Source organism: Drosophila ananassae, chromosome 3L (assembly GCF_017639315.1).
Source record: "Drosophila ananassae strain 14024-0371.13 chromosome 3L, ASM1763931v2, whole genome shotgun sequence".
NCBI lineage: Eukaryota > Metazoa > Arthropoda > Insecta > Diptera > Drosophilidae > Drosophila > Drosophila ananassae.
The window spans coordinates 7,328,691-7,348,306 of NC_057929.1; the positions used below are offsets into that span (position 1 = coordinate 7,328,691).

Here is a 19,616-nt window from a genome sequence, read left to right on the forward strand (position 1 = left end):
AAGTGCCACAAGAGTGTCGATGTGCAATGCAGCCACGTAATTCCAGGCCCTAAGGACACAGCTTCGAGCAGCCTTGCTGCAAAGTCCTTACTGTCGAGATCCAGGGAAGCTGGGACCTGCACTCGACACAGTGACAAGGGCCTAGAGGCAGGATGGCTGGGCTGGGCTGGGCCATCAACACATCAACAGGCCGCCGAATGCCGCGAATACTGCACTGCCATCATAAATTCTGAACTCGCGCGTAGGCAAAAAGTGGCAGCAAGAGTGGCAGCTGCAAAGGGCAAAATGGACAACAGAAAGCTAAGCCCCATTCTGAGCCCCGAAATTGAAGAACTGTTGGCTAATTTGCAGCAAGAGGTGCCCTTTTTCGGCAGGACACGGCTAAATTGAAAGCTGGAACAGGCCTTTGTGAGGGAATTCGATTAGCAAGGCGTTGAAACTGAAGTGGAAAGTATGGAAAGTGACATGTTTGAACTTCAAACTTCAAGTGAAATGCTTAATAATGAATCTTTGAGTAAATATAAGCTTTTATTCGCTAGTTAAGGTAATGTCCTTGACTTGATTGACTTAATTGCTTAATTGCCGACAGGCTGACAGACTGACGCGGAATGGCATGCCAGGTTAAGTGATAGACAATCGAAATGAAATACATTTGGAGGTGAAAACCTCTCTGAAATAATTGGAAAATCAATAGTTGAGCACCGACTTAAGCAGCTAATTGTCTATCTGTCAGGAAAAGTACTCGTAAGTTGCGGTTCCTTAAGGGAATTCCTCTAAAAAAGATAGATAGAGAAGAATAGTTCCCTTCAATTAAATTTGCATTAAGCCAAAAGTAGATGGCAAGTAGCAAGTGGCAAGTGGCAAATGGCAGAGGCAAGAATGCATTAATAAATATTAAGATCTCAATTACACTTGGCAGAGCCAATTCGGTGGCATGGAGGCACGGATGGTGGCAGGCTTCCATAGGTGAGTGGTTAGCAAGGATTTTTTGTTGGCAAGCTACCAAAAGCGAGAAAGCTACCAAACGGCAAAAAAGAAATCAATTTGAAAGTGTTTACCCGCCCATGTCCTGTGCGCTCTCCTTTCGTCCTCGTTCTACTACAATTACCAAAGCATTTTCGTTGATTTGCAGCACGTTCTGCCAGTTTCCAGGCTGCCACTGATGATTCCAATGATGATGAAGATCATTATGGGGCTAGTAGTGGTGGTGGTGGTTGGGGTGGTGGCGATGATGATGCTGTCGTGGCACTTCAAGTGGTCGAAGATGTGCCACACAATTGTCACAATGGGAAAGTAAGCGAAAAAAAACACACTTTTTCCTTTGGCCGTTTGAGTGGCAAGCCAACAAAACAGAAGTAGCTTGCTCGATGGCCAGAATAACTGGCAATAATAATGTGGAAGAGGCCTTCCTTGCCTTCCTTGCAAACTTTACTTCCAGTTTACGAAACTTTAATTTACTTGAAAACCTATAAATACTATTCTTGAAAACCAGGACCAAGGATCTATCTCTACCTCTCTCCCTCCTATCCTATTCGATTTCCTATGCCTTGGCACATGAACTTTGAATTGGAAAGCATTCGATGCCAGCAATTGACAACAGCTTTCAATATTGCCGAGTTGCAGTGGCCAGGGACTGCCTCCGGAATCCCTCCAAATGCACACAATTTGTATATGCATTCGAGTGGTCCTTTGTTCGTATTTCTTCATTTTTGTATCCGTGTGCACTTAAGCTCTGCTTTGTTGTCAACCGCTTGACAAATTGCACCGAAAGAAAAGGCGACTGAGAACTTAATCTTTGTCACAAAAAGGACATCTTTAAAATCGGTTCAAGCCAACAATTATAATTAATAAATAGACTATCTTCAAGACTTATTAAATACTATCATTTGAATAAAATCAAAAAAGGATAATGCTTTAATCCTGCTTTAAGTCAAGACTCACCTGCAAGTCGGTTGCTGTGCCCGGCTGTGCCAGATCACAGGCTGATATCCAAGGATTAAGGCGTGTTAACGAGCTAGCAGTGCCGAGTATGGACTTCTTGAGATCCACGGGTGCTGGCAAGGATGTGTTGGTAGTGGCGTTGCCGGCACCTGCTGACTCGGTGGTGGCCACGGCGGACAAGCTGTTATCCTGGTGACCAATCAGCTGGGCCGTCTGGGCATCAAGGATGTGGTCGCTGGCCTCTCGTTTGTTATTGTTACTATTATCGTTACTGTTACTGTTGCTGGCGGGGAACTGCTCCGGTTGGATGTTCCTGTTATCGTTGTGCTGCAGGACACTCTCATCAATCAGACGACTCTCGTCCTGCTGCTGCTGTTCGGTTTCCGTTTCCGATTCTGCTTCCACTTCCGCTTCTGTTTCGGTCTCCGCCTCCGTATCTAATTCCGTTTCCGTTTCGTGTGGCTGCCGATGATGTTGCTCCTGCTGCTGCTGCTGTTGTTGGTTGTAGTCCTCCTCGTCGGCGTCTTCACTGAGCTTTATCAGGCGATCAAAGGACTCCTCGGACAGCAGATCGTCCTCAGCGACCAGGGCAAAGATGTCCTCGTCCTCGTCGAAGGCCTGCGACGATGGGAACTGCACGGGCAGGCCGCTCTCTTCCGGAGCCTCGAGATTTTGGTCTTCCTCCTCGTTGTTGCCTTCACTGGACTCGGTGGCTGGTGTTGCTCCTGTTACCGCACCCTTGTCCCCGGCACCTGCTCCCGTACCTGACTCTGCTCTGTTTCCGATTTCGATTCCGGTTCCTGTTCCGCCTGCCCGTCCTGCAATGTCTCTGGTACTACTGCTGCTGCTGCTACTACTGTCGCGTCGTCGCCGTCGCTGATGCCGATCTCCTCCAATCCTGGTGGCGGCGACTGGCGATTCGTGGGCGTGGTCTTGAATGGGAAACTGAAGCGCGAACTCGAGATGAGGGGGCAGGAAGATGGGCAGCAGGTATGAGCCAGAGCTGCGAACGAATGACGACGATACGCCAGTGGACGGTAACGTTGCTGCAACTCCTCCTCCTCCGCCGCCTCCTCCACCTCCTCCTCCTCCTGCTACTCCTCCCCTTTCTCTGCCTCTTCCCCTCCCTCCTCCGCCCGCTAGACCTGCTGCAGTATCGCTAGTTACTCCTGCTGCAGTTGCTCCGAGTGTTGTTGCTGCTGCTGCTGATGTTGCTGCTGCTGCTGCTGCTGCTGCCGCCGATGTTGTTGGTGCTGCTGTTGCTGCTAGTGTTGAGCTGATGCTGCTGCTGCTGCCACGCCGAGCCCCCGAAATAAACGCAAGCGCCATCACGACCAGCCCGGGTCCTGGCCGCATATTGACCTCGGGTTCGGCGGTGCTAGCATGGTGCAGGCCCGCTTGAGACGCGCTTGCGACTCCAATTCAATGCGAGTAATGATGGGCTCATGGCCCCATCATCATCAGTAGTAGTGTGGGCTGCGGACTTGTTCGGTTCTGATCCGGATCCAGCTCCAGCTCCTTCTCCAGCTTCAGCTTTAGCTCCAGCTGCGGCTCCCGTTCCAGCACCCGCCTATCCTGGCGATCCTTTCGATCCTGATCCTTATCCTGATCCTGATCTTGTTCTCGCCGTTGCCGCTCCAGCTTCAGTTGCTGCCCAGATCCGATCCCTGCATTCAGCGGCATTAATCCCGGCCTTAATCCCAGTCGGCCAAGACACTGTATTGTTTTGTTAACGATTTAAGGCTAAAACTGATTCATTCGCGACTCGTACTTGACTCGTACTTTCACACTCCGTTTCCGTTTCCGACTCCGTTTAATTCGATTTTATTTCATTTGCATATTATTACTGCTATTGTTGCAATTAGTGGTGGTGGTGGTGAGGGTGTTGGTGGTGCACAGTAACCTTGAAATTGGACATTTTTGAAATTCGTTTTCTTCGTTGAATTGATTTTGGTTTTGGCTTTTACTTTTCTTTTCTTAAATTTCTTTCATTAAGGGGGTTTGGGTTGCTCACATAATAAATGAATTAAGAAATCTACACTGATACAAAGAAGTGAGGTTAGGTGTGTTTCTTTTTTGGTGTTTTATTTTTTAGTTAATAGCACTTTGTTGGGTTAACATTATGGCATTTTGTTTCTCCCGATTTTAATGTGTGTTTTTCAGTTATCCTTCCGAATTTGGAAAAAAAAAATAACGGTTAGAAAATGTTTTGTGCGCTCACGCTCTTGATTTGCCAATGCGCTCCACATTCTCTGGCTATGCTCCTCCTCTCCTAATCGCCAAGATACCGCTATTTATTGGAAAATACTATTTCCCAAAAATATTCTATTCTAAGAACTTTACTTCTCTTTTTTTAAATATTATTAACAAACAAATTTCTGATCATATTATAATTAAAGATTTTGCAAATAACGGTATTTGGGGGAAAAGGAGCATTGCCGAAAGAGATAGACAGAGAGAGAGGGAAAGGTCCAGCTCTTCGTTTTTCCGAAGCTTTCGCAACCGAACCGAACGCGAACACCGCACAAAAGAAGAAAGCCGAAAAAAACGGTCGTGAAAATCCCGTATATCTAACACACACACACTAACACATACACTAACGAACAGTGCAAAGAAATTTATATAATTCGCAGCCAGCGGCTGCTGCTCTGCTTTTCTCTGCTCGTTTCTCTCGTGGCTTATATTTTTTTTGTTGTTGTTGTCCTTGCTGCTGTTTTTGTTGTTGTTGTTTTTGTTGGTTTGGCTGCAAACACAAAAACAGCGGACGGATCCGCAAGGAGAACGAGAACTCGTGGGTGTACACCCCTCTTAGTGTGTGTGTGTGTGTGTGTGTGGGTCTCTCTCACCCATCCACCCACTCACTCTCGTTCTCTCTCCTTCGCTGCGTGTGCCTGTGTGTGAGTAGTTACTTAGGGCAGCCAGGCAAGCACTCCGCATGCCATTTTTTTATTTCACACAAGCAGAAGAAGAAGAGCCCCACCATGAACAAGAAGAAGAAGTTGCTTGGAATAAGATGCTGTATAAGAAGAAGCTGAAGCAGAGCCTAAGAAGTCGCCCCCTTTCGCAACTGTAACCATTATGCTCGTGTATTGGTGGTAAGCCTATGCGTGTTCCCTCTCACACTCTCTCTCTCTTTAGCAGTACGTTAGTATTGGTGTTAGAGCCAAAGTCCAAGAAGTGGAAATCGTAGCATATTTATCAGCGTCCAAAAAAAATATATGAAATGATTTTCCCTTCAGCCATTTTAGTTATTGTTTGAAAAAATTAATAAAAAAAAAAAGAATATTGTTGAAGGTCCTTAATTTGTGAACGTGTTTGCAACAATAGACTACAATTTGTATTCAGCATTTTCTTGTATTATTTAAATCCTTGATTGTCCTCTTCGCTTTTTTCGGAGGGCTTTCTTCCTCTGATCTTTGTGTGTTAACTTTCACTTTTGTTTTATTTGCTGCGTTGACACTGCGCACACACACACACACACACACACACACGCACACAGACGCACACGCACACTCGTGGGTAGGTGTATATGTATAAGGATTTTCTCTTTTTTTTCCTTTTTTTTTGTTGGTGCGTGTGCTAGCTGTGGGATCCTTTCATTTCAGTACAACAGCCGCTTATATAAGCCCGGAACGTACCACGAAACTTTCAAACACTCATTTTTAGATTCCCTACAAATGGGATTTTGCTCTGCGTTGGGAATTGAACCGATTTATTACGACCAGACTTCTTCAAATGCGGGGCGCATTAATTTTTTGCATTATATAACATTTACCGAAGCTACCGTTTCGGGTTGCTCATTTCTTTTTTTTATTTGGCGATTTCCAGGCGAGTTATCGGGTTCGAGAGCACTATGTTTTTCTTGTTATTTATTTAAAAAATTTTGGAATTTCATTGTAACACTATTAAAGTGGCTAATACTGGACTAATACCTATGTGCAAAATATGTAAATATGTATTATATACTCGGGAGATATTCTTCGCAGAGCGCAGCATCAATTGCCGTGTAACGGTTATTTTCGCATGTGGGCGAGGACACACGGTTGGTTACGGGGGGGCGTGGTAGGCAGTGCTCGAGAGTTATGCTTGGCAGATTTTCTTAGAGTTTACGTTACGTTTTTCGATTCGATACGATACGATTCGATTCGATTCGATTCTATTCGCTTCGGATAGCTTTCGTTTCGAAAAGTTTCTTTTTTTCGCCTGCCCCAAGCCACGCAATGGAGATTGGTTTTTGAAAAAGGCCCGAATACCGTTAGATTCACTGTTTGCTGAAGTGCTGTAGTGTTTGCTGCCTGGTATTTGCTGCTGATTTTACAGGCTAGAATTGTGTGTTTTGTGGACGCGACGTCGCAGGACAAATACCGTACAATCCTGCTTCCTGCTGATGGCCCCAAACGGCACTGACTGTGCCACAATTGCAGATGGCGCTCGCCTGGAATGTGCGAGCGTGCCACAAGGACCCGAATCCTTACCGAACACATCCGACGTTTGAGCCGAACTCACGCCCGAGGGCACAGCAGCTGACAACCGAGAGAGACCGCTCACCGCTTTCCTTTTCCATGCGCTGTCGCTCTCCTGTGCCATCCTTCCAGCTAATGATACCGTTAGCTGGTTAACAGAGTAGATAACAGAGCTCTGTTAGCGGCAGCTTTTTCGAAAACCAATTCTAAAAGGCCAGTTCGAGTTGAAGTAAGAAGAATTACTTGCTGCAGGGCACTTAATCACACGGCCCCAAACACAGACTGTCACAGAGGTGCGGGGGATTGGGAGTTTTGCGAGCTGGAGGTGGGTGGAGGTAGGGGGCAAAGGTAGAGGTGGGTGGGAAGTGGAGCAACCGAGAGAGTCACTCAAAAGTCACCACTTGACTCAACTCATCTATTTCATTTTGCCTTTTCCCTTTACGTTTAGATTTGCTTTTCGGTTTTGCCGTTTGCATCTCGGCTTCTCGGCCTTTTTGTATGCGCATTTCGTTATGGCGTTTTGTCTTTGTCTCACTTGGCCTAAATGTGTAATACCCTATAATGTCGTTTAATCCCACTCGACGTGTTTTAGTTTCGCCCGCCAGCTTACGAGTCAGATGCCCGCCAAAGGCAGGCAAAGGCAGGCAAAGTCAGGATGTTGTCGCAGTCGATGGAGTGATAATTACCAGGTGCCAGGACATGGGGGGAATGCATTTTTTAGGTCCTGTTGTCTTGGGTTCTAGTTAGTTTTTTATTGGCAATTAAACAGGATAACTAGTGGGAGGTTGTTTATTAAAAAAATTAGGGAATCAGGTTTAAAGGATAATGGTTTATGATCATAAATCTGTAGTTCCTATGGATTAAGATAATGGTAAAGGTAAGATAATGTTTCTGCTGATAATCCTGATAAAGATTAGATAGTTTTTAATCCTTTTCATAAATCCTTTTATATTTATTCAGGTAAGATATGTTTTAGCTGCCACTTCTGATGAAGATTAAAGGTATAGTTAGTTAAGAATGTTTCTTTTTAATATTCCCTAAATGTATATATCTACACAGGAGCCTAAAGAATTTGAATCTGACTGATGACCAATTCGGTGATGAATATTTCGTTTCAGGACACTTGCCGGCAGTGGTAGCAGTGGCAGGCCAATTGCTATGAGTGTCCAAGGCCGGGCCGACCTTCAAACAGACACTCGACAGCAGCCGAACCAGCCACTCACTCAATAGTTGGCGGTTAGTCAGAGAGATGCCATGCAGGATAGAAGGGGTGAGGTTTAAGGAGCGATCCAGTGAATGGGAGGACAGACAGCACTTGAATTATTAAGTTTTCTTTTTTGGTAATTAACTTAAGTAACTGCCTCGACAAATCAAAAAGGGGATGCCCGCCCGCCCGACATTGGGCATTAGCCACACCCGATCCGATCCGATCTGAGGGCCAAAGCCGAAAGTGAAAGTGACCAAGTGAAGTGAGAAAGCAAAACAAACCGTACAAAAAAAAAGAAAATATGAGGGAATGAAGGAACAACAAAGCGGAAGAAGGAAAGCGGGCGAAAATGATTTGGCTTGGAAAGCAGTTTGCTTCAATTTATGCGCATTCCAATCAATAACTGTGACACATGCAAGGACAACAGGACAAGGAAAGCAAGCAAGCAAGCAAAGCAAAGGACCCACCCAACAACAACAGCAACAGCAACAATAACATGAAGAAATCACCCAAGAAGAATCACGAGAAGAGTGAAAGTGCCAGGCCAGGACATCGAGAGCATGGTAGATGGAAGATGGCTCGCTGGTGTTTGTGGCAAGGATATGAATGTGTCAAACTTATGCGGGCGCACAACACACACACACACACACACACACACTTACATACGCCATCATACTCACTCAGCGTATCGGTGTGCGTGCAGAAATTGATAAGAAACGGAATAACCCTCAAGAAAATTTGCGGCGAGCGACCATCTTGCATGTATGTGTGAGTGTTAGTGTTATGGTATGTGTGTGGGAAGGGAGAGGACCTAAGAAAATGGAAAACAAAACCAAAATGCCTGCACAAATAACAAAATAATAACAACAACTAGAAGGGAAAAGTTTAGCTTCAATCTTTTAGTTAAAATATTGGATACTCTTTCGAGGAAAATTCTCAAAAATAGTTATCTTTAAAAGTAGTTGTCCTTAAAGCTAATATGTCCATAATTTTAGAAATAAATCACATTAGTAGGATCTCCTCATCCTTGAGGAGTGCAAGCTACGATCTTCTTTGAGAATAGAGTTTCTGAGAAATCCTACTACCCTGGCAGTTGAACAGAATGTCCTGCGGGAAGGAGGAAGGCTGGCAAGGCGGGCAGCCTACTGCTGCTTTCAAGTCAGAGTCAGACTCGTTATCGTCGCCACATCTGACAGTTGGGTAAGTTGAGCATCGCATCGCATCGCATGGCATTTACAGCATCCGCTTCAATTTCGGGGCCAGGCTTCAGTTTCTCAGTTTCAGTTCAGTTTCGCAGTTCAGTTTCCCAGCTCGAGTTTTCGGCTGCCAGCCAGCCAGCCAGCAGGAGCAGCAGCAGGAGCAGGAGCAGCGTGCCAAGGTAGCTTCGTCGCTCAGCTTTTCAGATATAACCGTTACAAGGACGCCGCCTGACCAAAACGAAAGCAAACGAATCGAAACGAAACGAGCGGCATGGCTGGCGGGAGGGGAAAGTGGATGGCGAAAGGAAGCGGCAAGGATTTTGCGCAGTCCTTCCTTCGCATAAGTCGCTCTGCTCATTTTATTTAATTTTTTTTTTCGTATTTTTTTCTTTTTTTTTTTTGTATGTCTTTTTTGCACACGCACCACGAAGAGCAAAGGCAGAAAGAAACCCTCACACACACACACAAACAAAAACACACACACACACACAGTAACACACAAACAAACACGCACACAAAGAAGCGGGTGAGGGAGGCAGAGGCAAGTTTTGTGAATGAAATTTCGCGCAGGCACAAAGCGGCCAAACAATGTGATAAAAAGGGAGACAGCGGCAGGATAGCCCCGCCAACCCCCAAATCCCTCGGGCAAGTCACGCGGCGAGCGGATGCACAGAGAGCCTCCACCGAACGTCCTGTCGTCCTGCCGTCCCTTCGTCCCTTCGTCCTGCTGCCCCCAACCTGCTCCTCCTCCTTCAAGCCTCAAAAACAAAAGCAAAAACAAACAAAAGCCGCCCGAAAAACAGAGTCCTTTTTCTTATATTCAAAATTTTTAAAAGCTAAAATAATTTAACGCTTAATTATAATAATTTCAAGATTATTTTATATTCCTTAATTAAAAATTACTTTTAAAAATTATCTATTAAAATGAATTTTATTGAATATAACTTCCTGAAATAAGTCCTTCTCTGTATGTAAGTACAAAAAAAGAAGCTTCTTTTTGGCTGCTTCCTTTTCTTCCTTTAGTCCCGTTATTATTTTTTATTGTTGGTGTTGGTGTTGTTGTTGCTGTTGGGGCGTTGTTATTGTTGTTATTGTAGCGGGCGTGGTGTCTGCCCGGCTGCCTTCCTGGAAACGCTGGAAGGCAAAAGGGAAACTAAACTAATGCTCAGCGCTTATCGATGATGACGAGGATGAGGACGAGGACGAGGATGGCTGTGACTCAGATTCGAAATCGGACTAGGGACTAAGGACTAAGGACTCAGACTCAAACTCAGACTCGTTTGGAGCGTCTTGACCCACAAATGGGCCCTGCTGTCTGATAATTATGCCAGCTACGAACTGCGAACTGCCAGCCATTGGAGATGGCGCTACAGATACCGTTAAATGCGCGCAATAAAACCTAAACCGGATGGCGGTGGTGGTTGGGTTGGGATGTTGGTGGTTGGGAATAACGGTTTACCCAAAATAGGTTATTGCAATCCCCCCCTCCCCCACAATGGCGCAGGTTGGAAAAGTAAACAAAGAAAAGGACAATATCCGTAGTTCAAGTATAATCCCTAGCTGGAGAAATTAATTTATTTCAACTTAAAATCATATCGCATACCATGTCCTGTGTATGTGTCATAAAAATAAATTGAAAATTAAGTTAAAATTAGTATTTTGTTAACTTTATTATCAGAAATGTGATAAAATTTGATAAGCAGTGTAGCGCATTCGCTGGCCAACCATTTAAGGACACTCACACCCTAACCCTTATATCTCTACATATGCAGCACGTAAAATGTAAATTCTTATGGAATGTGGCTATGTATGTGTATGAGTGTGTGTGTGTGTGTGTGTTGGTGTGTTTGTGTTTGTAGATGGGTGTGTGAGTGCGGGTGTTTTTGTTGCTGGGTGATAAAGCCATAGATAGACCGTGGGTGCATGAGTGTGGATAATGGCTCGTCGCAAAGTCGAAACGCACACACCAAGCCAGGCCAAGCCACCGAATGTCTGCACACGCCTCAAGCCCACCCACACCGATGCCCCATACCCATACCCATACACTTTCACACACACACACAAACACGGACACATACATGCGCGCCTCACATAATAAGGTGCGATTTGTCTCGCGCATAAAACGAAATTTCCTGCACACAAACACACTGAAAAGAACGGGAAGACAGACAAAGGAGTGGGCGGAGAGGGGGCGGGAAAGGGGTGATGGCAAGGAGCAAGGAGCTGCAGGATACTACACTTGAAAATAAGGATATTAATATTATGCTTTTCAAACAATAGCTCTATGTTTTGTTAATAAAATATAAATATTTTTATAAAATTAAAATAAATAAAAAAAAATATAAATTATAAATTAAAAAAAAATATTTTTTTGACTGTAGCTGGCCAACAATAGTCGGCATCTTTGGGAGAGTGAGGGGCAAGCTTCGATTGCTTTGTTGCTTGTACATGACAGCAGCATTGGGTGTCCATGTGTGTGTGTGTGTGTGCGTGAGTGAGGGGGGAGAGGGCAAGGATGGCTATAGCGCGGGGGGGTCCGCATCTTTGTAGGTTAAGGCTTATGTCAAAGCAGGAAAATGGGCGACAAAAGGCGAAAGACGAGGCAAACTCGTTTGCCATAATTATTGCTTTTGTTGGTAGCTATCGTCCTTCCTCAGCAACCTAACCGAACCGGCTCCTCCTCCGGCTTCTCTGCCTTGCAGTCTCCTGCCTGGGCATTATTATTTTAACCGGAAATGTGCACATATGGGTGTGCGTGTGCTAGTGCGTGTGTATGTCCTCACAATTTGTGAACTGCATGAACTCTTGGGTGGCTCTTGGGTCAAAAAAAAAATAGAAAAGAAGGAAGCCTTTCCTGTGTGTGTGTGCCGGCATTTAGCAAATTTTTTATGACAATGTACCATCTAGGACTCCTCATCTCTTTCCACTCGGCCGGGCCTTAATTTTATGACAAATATTATGTTAAAGACCGAATATGCGCTACACCATAAAAGTCAATCATTTTTCATTCCAACTCCCACGCACCACCCACCCCTCCTTTAGCCGCCCTTGTATTTTTTTTTTTTTGTGTCCACTGGGGACATTTAATTTTGGGTTTTTTTTTCTGCTGTCGGTTGTGATTTTTCTTGATATGCGATATCTTTTTTTTTTCGCTCTCCGGCTGGTTCTCTATCTCTCACTCTGGGGCCCGTGTCCTGCCACTGCCCACTGGCCAAGCTTTTGTTGATATTTGGCGCGGCCAGCTTCAATTTATGTTCTGTTTGCCTTTATTGTCTTTCTCGGCTTTTTCCCTTCACTGTTTGTTGTTACTGTACAGGGGAAAAGCGTTAAGAGGGAAATTTTTTAAAAGTGAGAAAAAGAGGAAACTATTCCAGAGATCACTGCAAACCATTTTACTTTTCTTTTAAAATTCGAATATCTTCAAATTTTAATATTCCTATAATCCTACTGGTTTTTATTACCGAGTCTCCACTGTAACTTCGTTTGGGTGTGTGCTGTTTTTTGCCGCTCCTTGCCGCCGCTTTCATTTTTTTATTGATAAGTTCATTTAATGGGCCTGGCCTCCGCCAGCTGCCATTACTGTCTCTCTTTCACTCTCCTGCCTATATATCCTCCTCCTCCTCGGAGAAGGATACCATGCGCCATTGTCTCTGTTTGACATTTGTTGAAGTGGCCGCCTAATGAGTTTAATGCTTTGTTATCATCGCTGTAATCGGCTTATGTAATATGGCAATATAATTGAATCCCGGAATTATGTCATTCCGCTAAGACTTGGAGTTGCCGCTTCACTCCGGCTGTCGAATGGAATTTACAATTGCAAATTACCATTGCCTACTCGGAGGCGCGCTGCACCTGCCCCAAAAAAAAACAAAAAAAAAAAAAAAGAACCGGGCAGGAAACGGAAGAGGAAAAAGGGAAACTGTGTGTGTGTTTGCTCGACATTGTCAACAAGGGAAAGCCACTTTCACTCAGCGAGCAAATGAAACTTAACGGAAAAGAAAATTACATCATGCTCGTCTCAATGGGTCGACATAATATTATTTTCTCGGCCCGGGTCCCTTTCCCGCTGAGAGCGGGCGAGAGAGAGAGCGAAAAAGTGGTAGGGGCGGGAGGGAGATAGAAAGATAGATGGCAGCATAGCACCCAACGGGTGCCACCCACCCCCACCAGCTCACATGCCGCACATCCTTGCGTCCCCCCGGGTTGTAGTCAATTTTTTATTTATTTATTTTATGCCTACGCACATACGCGCCTTGGGAAACGAAACGAAAGGCAAGGAATGGAATAGAAGGAAAAGGCAAGGGAAAGCTGGGAGGCAGTTTGACAGGTGTCGCCGACTGAGTGGCTGCCTGACAGACTCGCAAAAGTGGGTGTGGCCCGTCGTGGGCCGCGAGCAGGCGGGACGGGCGGTCCGGGTGAAAAATGGTAGCCTATTATTCTTTGTATTGTTTTATGTGGCATTTATACGCGTATTTTTGTCGTCTTTTAATAGGCGAGGCGAACACCAGGCCAGGACGAAAGGAATGCGAATACGCCGAGTGGAAAATAACAAAGGCAATAGACCAACCAACCACCCACTCGCCCCACCCAGTGGCTGGAGGGCTTCTCTGGCCCTATCGCCATCCAATCAGTAGATAAATAACACATAAAATGAGGTGCTTAATCGGGTTTGAAGTGATGAAAGTGAAACTGAGCCATGAGTATGCGGAGCGTCAGTCCGTCCGGCCGTCCCACCGACCGCCTGTCCGTCCCTCCGTCCGGTTGCGTGTGTCCCGCCGGAGGCAATGTCTTTGTCTCCAGCGTAAATCTCAAGTATCAACTCTGTATTTGAATATCATTTGCGGCCACCAAATTTGGTGTGTGCGTGTCCTTCAGGCGTGACAGCATAATTCCACTCTAAATTGCAGCGCGTAGGCAAGTAATTTGTCACCATTGTTTGCATAAATTAGGTAGCCGCAAACGGTTGATTGGCAAGCTCCTCAAAACACGGAAATAAACAGGCGAAGCCAAGACTGTAATTTAAACTTGCCGCTTTTCCGTAGTTTCTATCGAAATACTCGTATTCTTCTATCGATGTATCGGCAAGGGTGGTTTTACATTGATGGCTTCTGGTCACACTCCATCACCACTCCAGCTGGGATAAAAAATTCTTTAGTTTATATGGCTGACCTAAAACAAATCTAAATAAACGAACAATTATTAACTAAAACAAGCATCACCATCTGCATGTGGTGTGTGAGGATAGTGAGGATGTGTTATTTGTAACATTCCGCTGATCTTTGTTTATTATGTGATAACTTCAAACAACGCACAACTGACGAAGCGACGAAAACAGCAGGGAACCCCAAGGCCAGCGGCCGGAGGATTCATTAAAAGAACCCGGCGTAAGCTAATTCACCGGATCCTTCCTGCATCCCCAAGCTACAGGGGACAGCTAAGCGCCGAAAAGAATTGCAATTCGTGGCCAGATTCAACGCCGACAAAGGGCTGCGGTTTTCGAAAAGTAAACCCCGTAAGAGATACAATAAAGTGGTTGAAACTGCATAAATTATCCAACTTTAGTAATGTAAAAGGTTAAAAATATGCTCATTAAGCTAACTTGTTGCTGCACATCACAACATGTAACCATTTCGCTGCTGGAATTTATTGATTTTGTATTGTTATCAGTAGCCTCCTCCCGCCTCCACCGCCGCCTATCCAATCCAAACAACAACGTTTACCATTTTTATTTACCAACCAAACAATCGACAATGGCAACCGCTTATCAGTCACTCCCCTGCCACTCACGCTAATTTATTTATACCCATTCTATCGGAGATCGACGGATTATCCCGGGATAATTGGATTGCCTGAGTAATCTGCCCCAGCTGGAACGGCAGATGCTAATTGAGAGACAGCTCTGTTAATCAATTTGCAACTCCACCGCTTGTCCGAATGATTTCGATCGAATGGAACGTGTTAAATGGCAATTTACGCTTTGAACGCCGCACCCACTCATTGAACACAAAATCAATAAATGCAGTTCCTGACCTGCCCTCTGAACTTTTCAACTTTCGTACAAACACTCCCAATTTCTCATTTCTCATTCCAGTTGCAATGGCCGAATAGACTCGACCGGTTATCTGTCTAGGAATCGTAATTAAATCGCCTGGCGCGACTCAACATTTAATTATTTTTGAAAAGCAGACAAAAGCTAAGCAAAATGAAACTGAAACGCTGGCGGCACAAGCGTAAATAGTTATTTGCCTTCAGATAACTGCAGAAGAAAGACATCCCGAGCGAAAAATAAACATAATTTGTTTAAAAAACATTCCGAAAGGCAAATACGGGCCATCAAAATCATGCTCGGTCGCACGCAGAAGCTTCTGCTGGGCATAGCGATACTGATACTAGTCGACGTTGTTTGGGTCTCCTCCAGCGAGCTAACTAAGGTGGTGATTTCTCATTCAAAATGTGTAAAAAAAAATTAATGAATGACTTATTTTTAATCCCCAGTTTCTGTACAATGAGGCAAAGTTTGATAAGCCATTCTTTTGCACATACTTCAAAACATCCATGTTCAGCATTTATCTGCTAGTCATAGGAATCCTGGCGCCATGGAAGGAATCCTGCGAGCGACAAAATGGAAGCTATAATGTGAGAAAGATCTACAAAAGTCCTTTTGAAAGTAAATTAATGTTTTAATCTTTGTAGATGATGGAGCAGAATGCGGACGATGAGAACTATTACTCCAATCAAGCTGTTCTGGTATTAACATTAATTTATCCATATATTAAGCCAGATTTTAACAATTCTTTTTATTTTCCTGTAGGGAGACCCTACCTATGTGCCCATTAGATCGCCCCACTTAGGCGCCACTGCCAACGGCAGCACTAATTCTTTATCTGGAACCGAGAGCGATGATTCCAGTGTTCGAAGTGTGCGTTTCAGCAAAATGGCCGAGGTGCGTGAGATGTCTGCCCACGAGGCCACTGATGCCCTAATGGCTCGCCTCTCCTACGCCGCCAGCTTGAGGATAAGAAGGCAGAAGACCCATCACAAGACAGCAAAGACAGCGCTCCTGTTTTGCCTGCTCTGGTTCGTCGCCAACTACTTTTTCCAGTTGGCTTTGGAAATGGACGAGACTGCCATGATAACGCTGGTGAGCTCGACGTCGTCGTTTTTTATTATCTGCCTGGCAGCTGTATTTCCCTCGGCAACTGGTGACAAGCTGACCATCACCAAGGTGATTGCCGTGGCAATGAATATTGGTGGAGTGGTGGCCATCACCATAAACGATCTACACGACACGAAGATGACGAGAGGCGTCCTCTTAGCACTTTTTAGTGCATTCTTTTATGCCGCCTATCTTGTTTTCGTAAAACGAAAAAGCGATACCGAGGAGAAGGTCGATATACCTCTATTTTTTGGTAAGTAGAACCTGAAATAGTATTTGTGATATCTTTTATAACTAATTGCTTTATTTTAGGCTTTGTCGGTCTCTGGAATCTTTTACTGCTGTGGCCTATCTTTTTCATTCTGCACTTTACGAAGATCGAGACCTTTGAAGTGCCCAGCCAAGGACAGTTTGCCCTGCTTTTTCTGAACGGCCTGATTGGCACCGTTCTGGCCGAGGCTCTGTGGCTGTGGGGCTGCTTTCTCACTTCTTCGCTGATAGGAACGCTGGCCATGTCATTGCAAATTCCGCTGGCCATCATGTTCGATGTTCTGCTTAAGAATAAGCCCTATTCACCGATGTTCTATATGGGTTCCATACCGATATTCGTAGCTCTTGTGCTTGTTTCGTTGCTGATGCGAAACGATGATTCCGACCCTCTAATGAAGCTGCTGAAAATTGTATATAGAAAAGTCTGCGGTTGCCATAAGCCGAGCATTGTTAGGTGAGTCAACCCCCATTGAAAAAACACGCTACAATTATAATAAACATTTTTTTTCAGAGTCAACGACGATGAGCAGCAAGAGTCGCTGATAAGCAACAGCGATTGAATGAACGCTTTTTTGTGAAAATCGCGCTTCGACACACTTTGAATGTTGCTCATTGCAATGCAATCTAAAACTTGGCTGTTCACGAGTTCGTTTCGAATCGTTCTTTAATCTATAGGGACAACTCATGCACAATTCCTTCTCCGCCTCCACTTGTGTTTCTCATTTTGTGCATTTTGCGTTCGATATTAAGTTGCGATTGTACGTACAATTTATTTATTATATTCCTACAAGTATATTATCTGTAAATAGCTTTAGCCCGTACGAATACAGTTTATCTATGTGATAGTCTTTAACGTTTTGCTGAAGTCCACCTTTAATTTATTGTGTTTCCCTAATATTCAAACTGCGCTTAGCTGTATAATTGTTAACTTCTCGAAAGCAAGAATATAAAAAGGAAACAAATATTATATACACACATATTTATACATAGCTATAAAAATAATTTCACATTGTCTACCGTAAGCTTACAAAAATAAAAGCAGTTCATGTGAAACTATGCCTAAAGCAAAATATACGTATGCAGTTTAAAAGTGTAATATCATGGTGTTTTCTTTACCTTTCCGATTTTGTTTTGTAATTCTCCTCAAATGCAGCTCTATATTTGCAAGAAATAACATTCTTGCCGGTTTTTTCTCAAATTTCCTGGGCCATCCCCTTCAAATTGTGGATAAGGCATGGGGGCGACAAAATGACCCACTGCGATAGCCATATCTTGGCCAATATATATCCGATTCTTGAGCGGAATACCTTAAACGATTCGTAGATCGATTCTCCATTAATCTGCATTAAAATCCAGAAACAAAATATTTTTTCGATTTTTTCTCAAATTTCCTGGGCCATCCCCTTCAAAATGTGGATAAGGCATGGGGGCGACAAAATGACCCACTGCGATAGCCATATCTTGGCCAATATATATCCGATTCTTGAGCGGAATACCTTAAACGATTCGTAGATCGATTCTCCATTAATCTGCATTAAAATCCAGAAACAAAATATTTTTTCGATTTTTTCTCAAATTTCCTGGGCTACCCCTTCAAATTGTGGATAAGGCATGGGGGCGACAAAATGACCCACTGCGATAGCCATATCTTGGCCAAAATATATCCGATTCTTCAGCGGAATACCTTTAACGATTTGTAGATTGATTCTCCATTAATCTGCATCAAAACATAAGAATAATTTTTTACAAATTTTTTAGATGTTTCTCTTCAAAATTTAAACAAATGCTTAAAGGACCCTAGCGAAGGCTCTTTCCTTGCAAAAAATAGTTACCTTTAAAAACTTTTTTTTAAAAACCTTTTTGAACCGTTGGCTAGTGTGACCTTATTGAATCGTAGCACACAATTTTTGTCGACTGGCAACTCTAACTTTCTATCGTATATCGGTATATTGATATATTTTCGACAACCCTAGTCAGTAGTCACTGTACCCAACGACAGCCCCCGAAACCCCAACACGAAGCAGCCACTTGCCACTCGCTCAAAGGTTTTCGAAAGATGAAGTTGATTTTATCCGCGCTGCTGGTAGCCCTTGTGGCCGGCATTGTCTGTGCCGACGACGCCAAAGGGCCCAAAGTGACCGACAAGGTAAGCATATCCGTCCTGATATTGCAATTGGCGTCACTGCACACACACACACACACACACGAAACCATCCCTCCCCCACACCCACACCGGTTGTTTGGCGATAAATCAAGTGAGATGATGTTTAATAATAAGTATTTTTTGCGGCGCAGGTCTTCTTTGACATCACCATTGGCGGTGAGCCCGCTGGACGTGTTGTGATTGGACTGTTTGGCAAGACTGTTGAGAAGACCGTGAGGAACTTCAAGGAGCTGGCGGAGAAGCCCCAGGGCGAAGGGTAAGCTGGGGGTCTTGATTAACGGCAAACCCACACTATCTCCGACTAGAACGATAGTCTATATATGTATGTGTGGGGAGCCAGGGGTCTTCAAGCAATTACGTGGCGTTTGAGAGGCAATCAGTTGACAAAGCAAATCTCTGAGCAATGGGATAACAATGGTTCTTTCTTTTCTATTCTTCTATTTATTGCGCTTCAACCACTCAGCTACAAGGGTAGCAAGTTCCACCGCATCATCAAGGACTTCATGATCCAGGGTGGCGACTTCACCAAGGGCGATGGCACCGGCGGACGTTCCATCTATGGCGAGCGCTTCGAGGACGAGAACTTCAAGCTGAAGCACTATGGCGCCGGCTGGCTGAGCATGGCCAACGCTGGCAAGGACACCAACGGCTCCCAGTTCTTCATCACCACCAAGCAGACCAGCTGGTTGGATGGCCGCCACGTCGTCTTCGGCAAGGTCCTGTCCGGCATGAATGTTGTGCGCCAAATCGAGAACAGCGCCACCGATGCCCGCGACCGTCCCGTCAAGGATGTTGTCATCGCCAACAGTGGCACTCTGGATGTCCCAGAGCCGTTCTCCGTTGCCAAGGCTGATGCCACCGATTAAGCACGAGGAGTATCGATGTCATAATCAATCATTAAACCTAACCGTTTTAAATTAAGCATAAAAAGCATAAATGTGCAAGTAATCGATTTTTCCAGCCAGCTGCATTTGCATTTACCGTAGTCCACCATGATCATAGACATTCATTTTGTTCCGTAAGCAGGTTACACTGCTCAACTAAACAGACTCAACTTCTGCGTAAACAAATGTCATAAATAAAGCATATTTTTTGTGATAAATGAGATGCGATTCACTTGATTTTTCTTTTTTGTTTAAAACTCTTTTGTGTGTATACCTTCGATGGCGTTCAGGTTCAATGAACCGGTTTTGGAACCCCTTCAGTTCTTCGCCCT

General features: G+C 44.5%; 3 protein-coding genes across 18 annotated transcripts in view; 2 read left to right on the plus strand and 1 right to left on the minus strand.

Moving 5' to 3' along the window:
* LOC6494769 overlaps window positions 1-6,510 on the minus strand; it is a 33,605-nt gene extending 27,095 nt beyond the window's left edge. The window contains exons 1-2 of one of the 14 annotated variants that reach the window (XM_032450501.2): window positions 6,307-6,510; window positions 1,942-3,844 (exon numbers count right to left, since the gene is read on the minus strand). In XM_032450501.2, the coding sequence (XP_032306392.1) occupies window positions 1,942-3,297 (1,356 nt within the window). In that variant the 5' untranslated portion in view covers window positions 3,298-3,844; window positions 6,307-6,510. The other 13 variants (XM_001959666.4, XM_032450495.2, XM_032450493.2 and 10 more) reach the window with 13 other exon arrangements.
* Window positions 6,511-13,906: 7,396 nt separating this feature from the next.
* LOC6495845 (solute carrier family 35 member F5) lies at window positions 13,907-17,332 on the plus strand. 3 transcript variants are annotated; one of them, XM_014908029.3, is made up of 7 exons: window positions 13,907-14,383; window positions 14,902-15,241; window positions 15,306-15,446; window positions 15,504-15,557; window positions 15,622-16,219; window positions 16,279-16,690; window positions 16,748-17,332. In XM_014908029.3, exons 2-7 carry the CDS (start codon window positions 15,152-15,154, stop codon window positions 16,794-16,796), a joined length of 1,344 nt encoding a protein of 447 aa, XP_014763515.1. In that variant the 5' UTR covers window positions 13,907-14,383; window positions 14,902-15,151; the 3' UTR covers window positions 16,797-17,332. The 3 variants fall into 3 exon arrangements, with proteins under 3 accessions (XP_014763515.1, XP_014763514.1, XP_001959704.1); XM_014908028.3 differs by having other exon boundaries at window positions 13,907-14,322; XM_001959668.4 differs by having other exon boundaries at window positions 13,907-14,313.
* An 868-nt stretch (window positions 17,333-18,200) lies between these two features.
* Window positions 18,201-19,505, plus strand: LOC6495846 (peptidyl-prolyl cis-trans isomerase 6). Its single transcript, XM_001959669.4, has 3 exons — window positions 18,201-18,382; window positions 18,532-18,656; window positions 18,864-19,505. Exons 1-3 carry the CDS (start codon window positions 18,293-18,295, stop codon window positions 19,264-19,266), a joined length of 618 nt encoding a protein of 205 aa, XP_001959705.1. The 5' UTR covers window positions 18,201-18,292; the 3' UTR covers window positions 19,267-19,505.
* The last annotated feature ends 111 nt before the right edge of the window (window positions 19,506-19,616 follow it).

What these genes read in the sequence shown, in the direction of transcription:
- LOC6495845 (XM_014908029.3), top strand. Translation starts at nt 15,152, where the DNA reads ATGCTCGGTCGCACGCAGAAGCTTCTGCTGGGCATAGCGATACTGATA. An exon ending in CCTCCAGCGAGCTAACTAAG is followed by an intron (nt 15,242 to 15,305) that starts GTGGTGATTTCT and finishes TTTAATCCCCAG; the next exon opens with TTTCTGTACAATGAGGCAAA. An exon ending in CGATATACCTCTATTTTTTG is followed by an intron (nt 16,220 to 16,278) that starts GTAAGTAGAACC and finishes GCTTTATTTTAG; the next exon opens with GCTTTGTCGGTCTCTGGAAT.
- LOC6495846 (XM_001959669.4), top strand. Translation starts at nt 18,293, where the DNA reads ATGAAGTTGATTTTATCCGCGCTGCTGGTAGCCCTTGTGGCCGGCATT. An exon ending in GGCCCAAAGTGACCGACAAG is followed by an intron (nt 18,383 to 18,531) that starts GTAAGCATATCC and finishes TTTGCGGCGCAG; the next exon opens with GTCTTCTTTGACATCACCAT. An exon ending in GAGAAGCCCCAGGGCGAAGG is followed by an intron (nt 18,657 to 18,863) that starts GTAAGCTGGGGG and finishes TCAACCACTCAG; the next exon opens with CTACAAGGGTAGCAAGTTCC.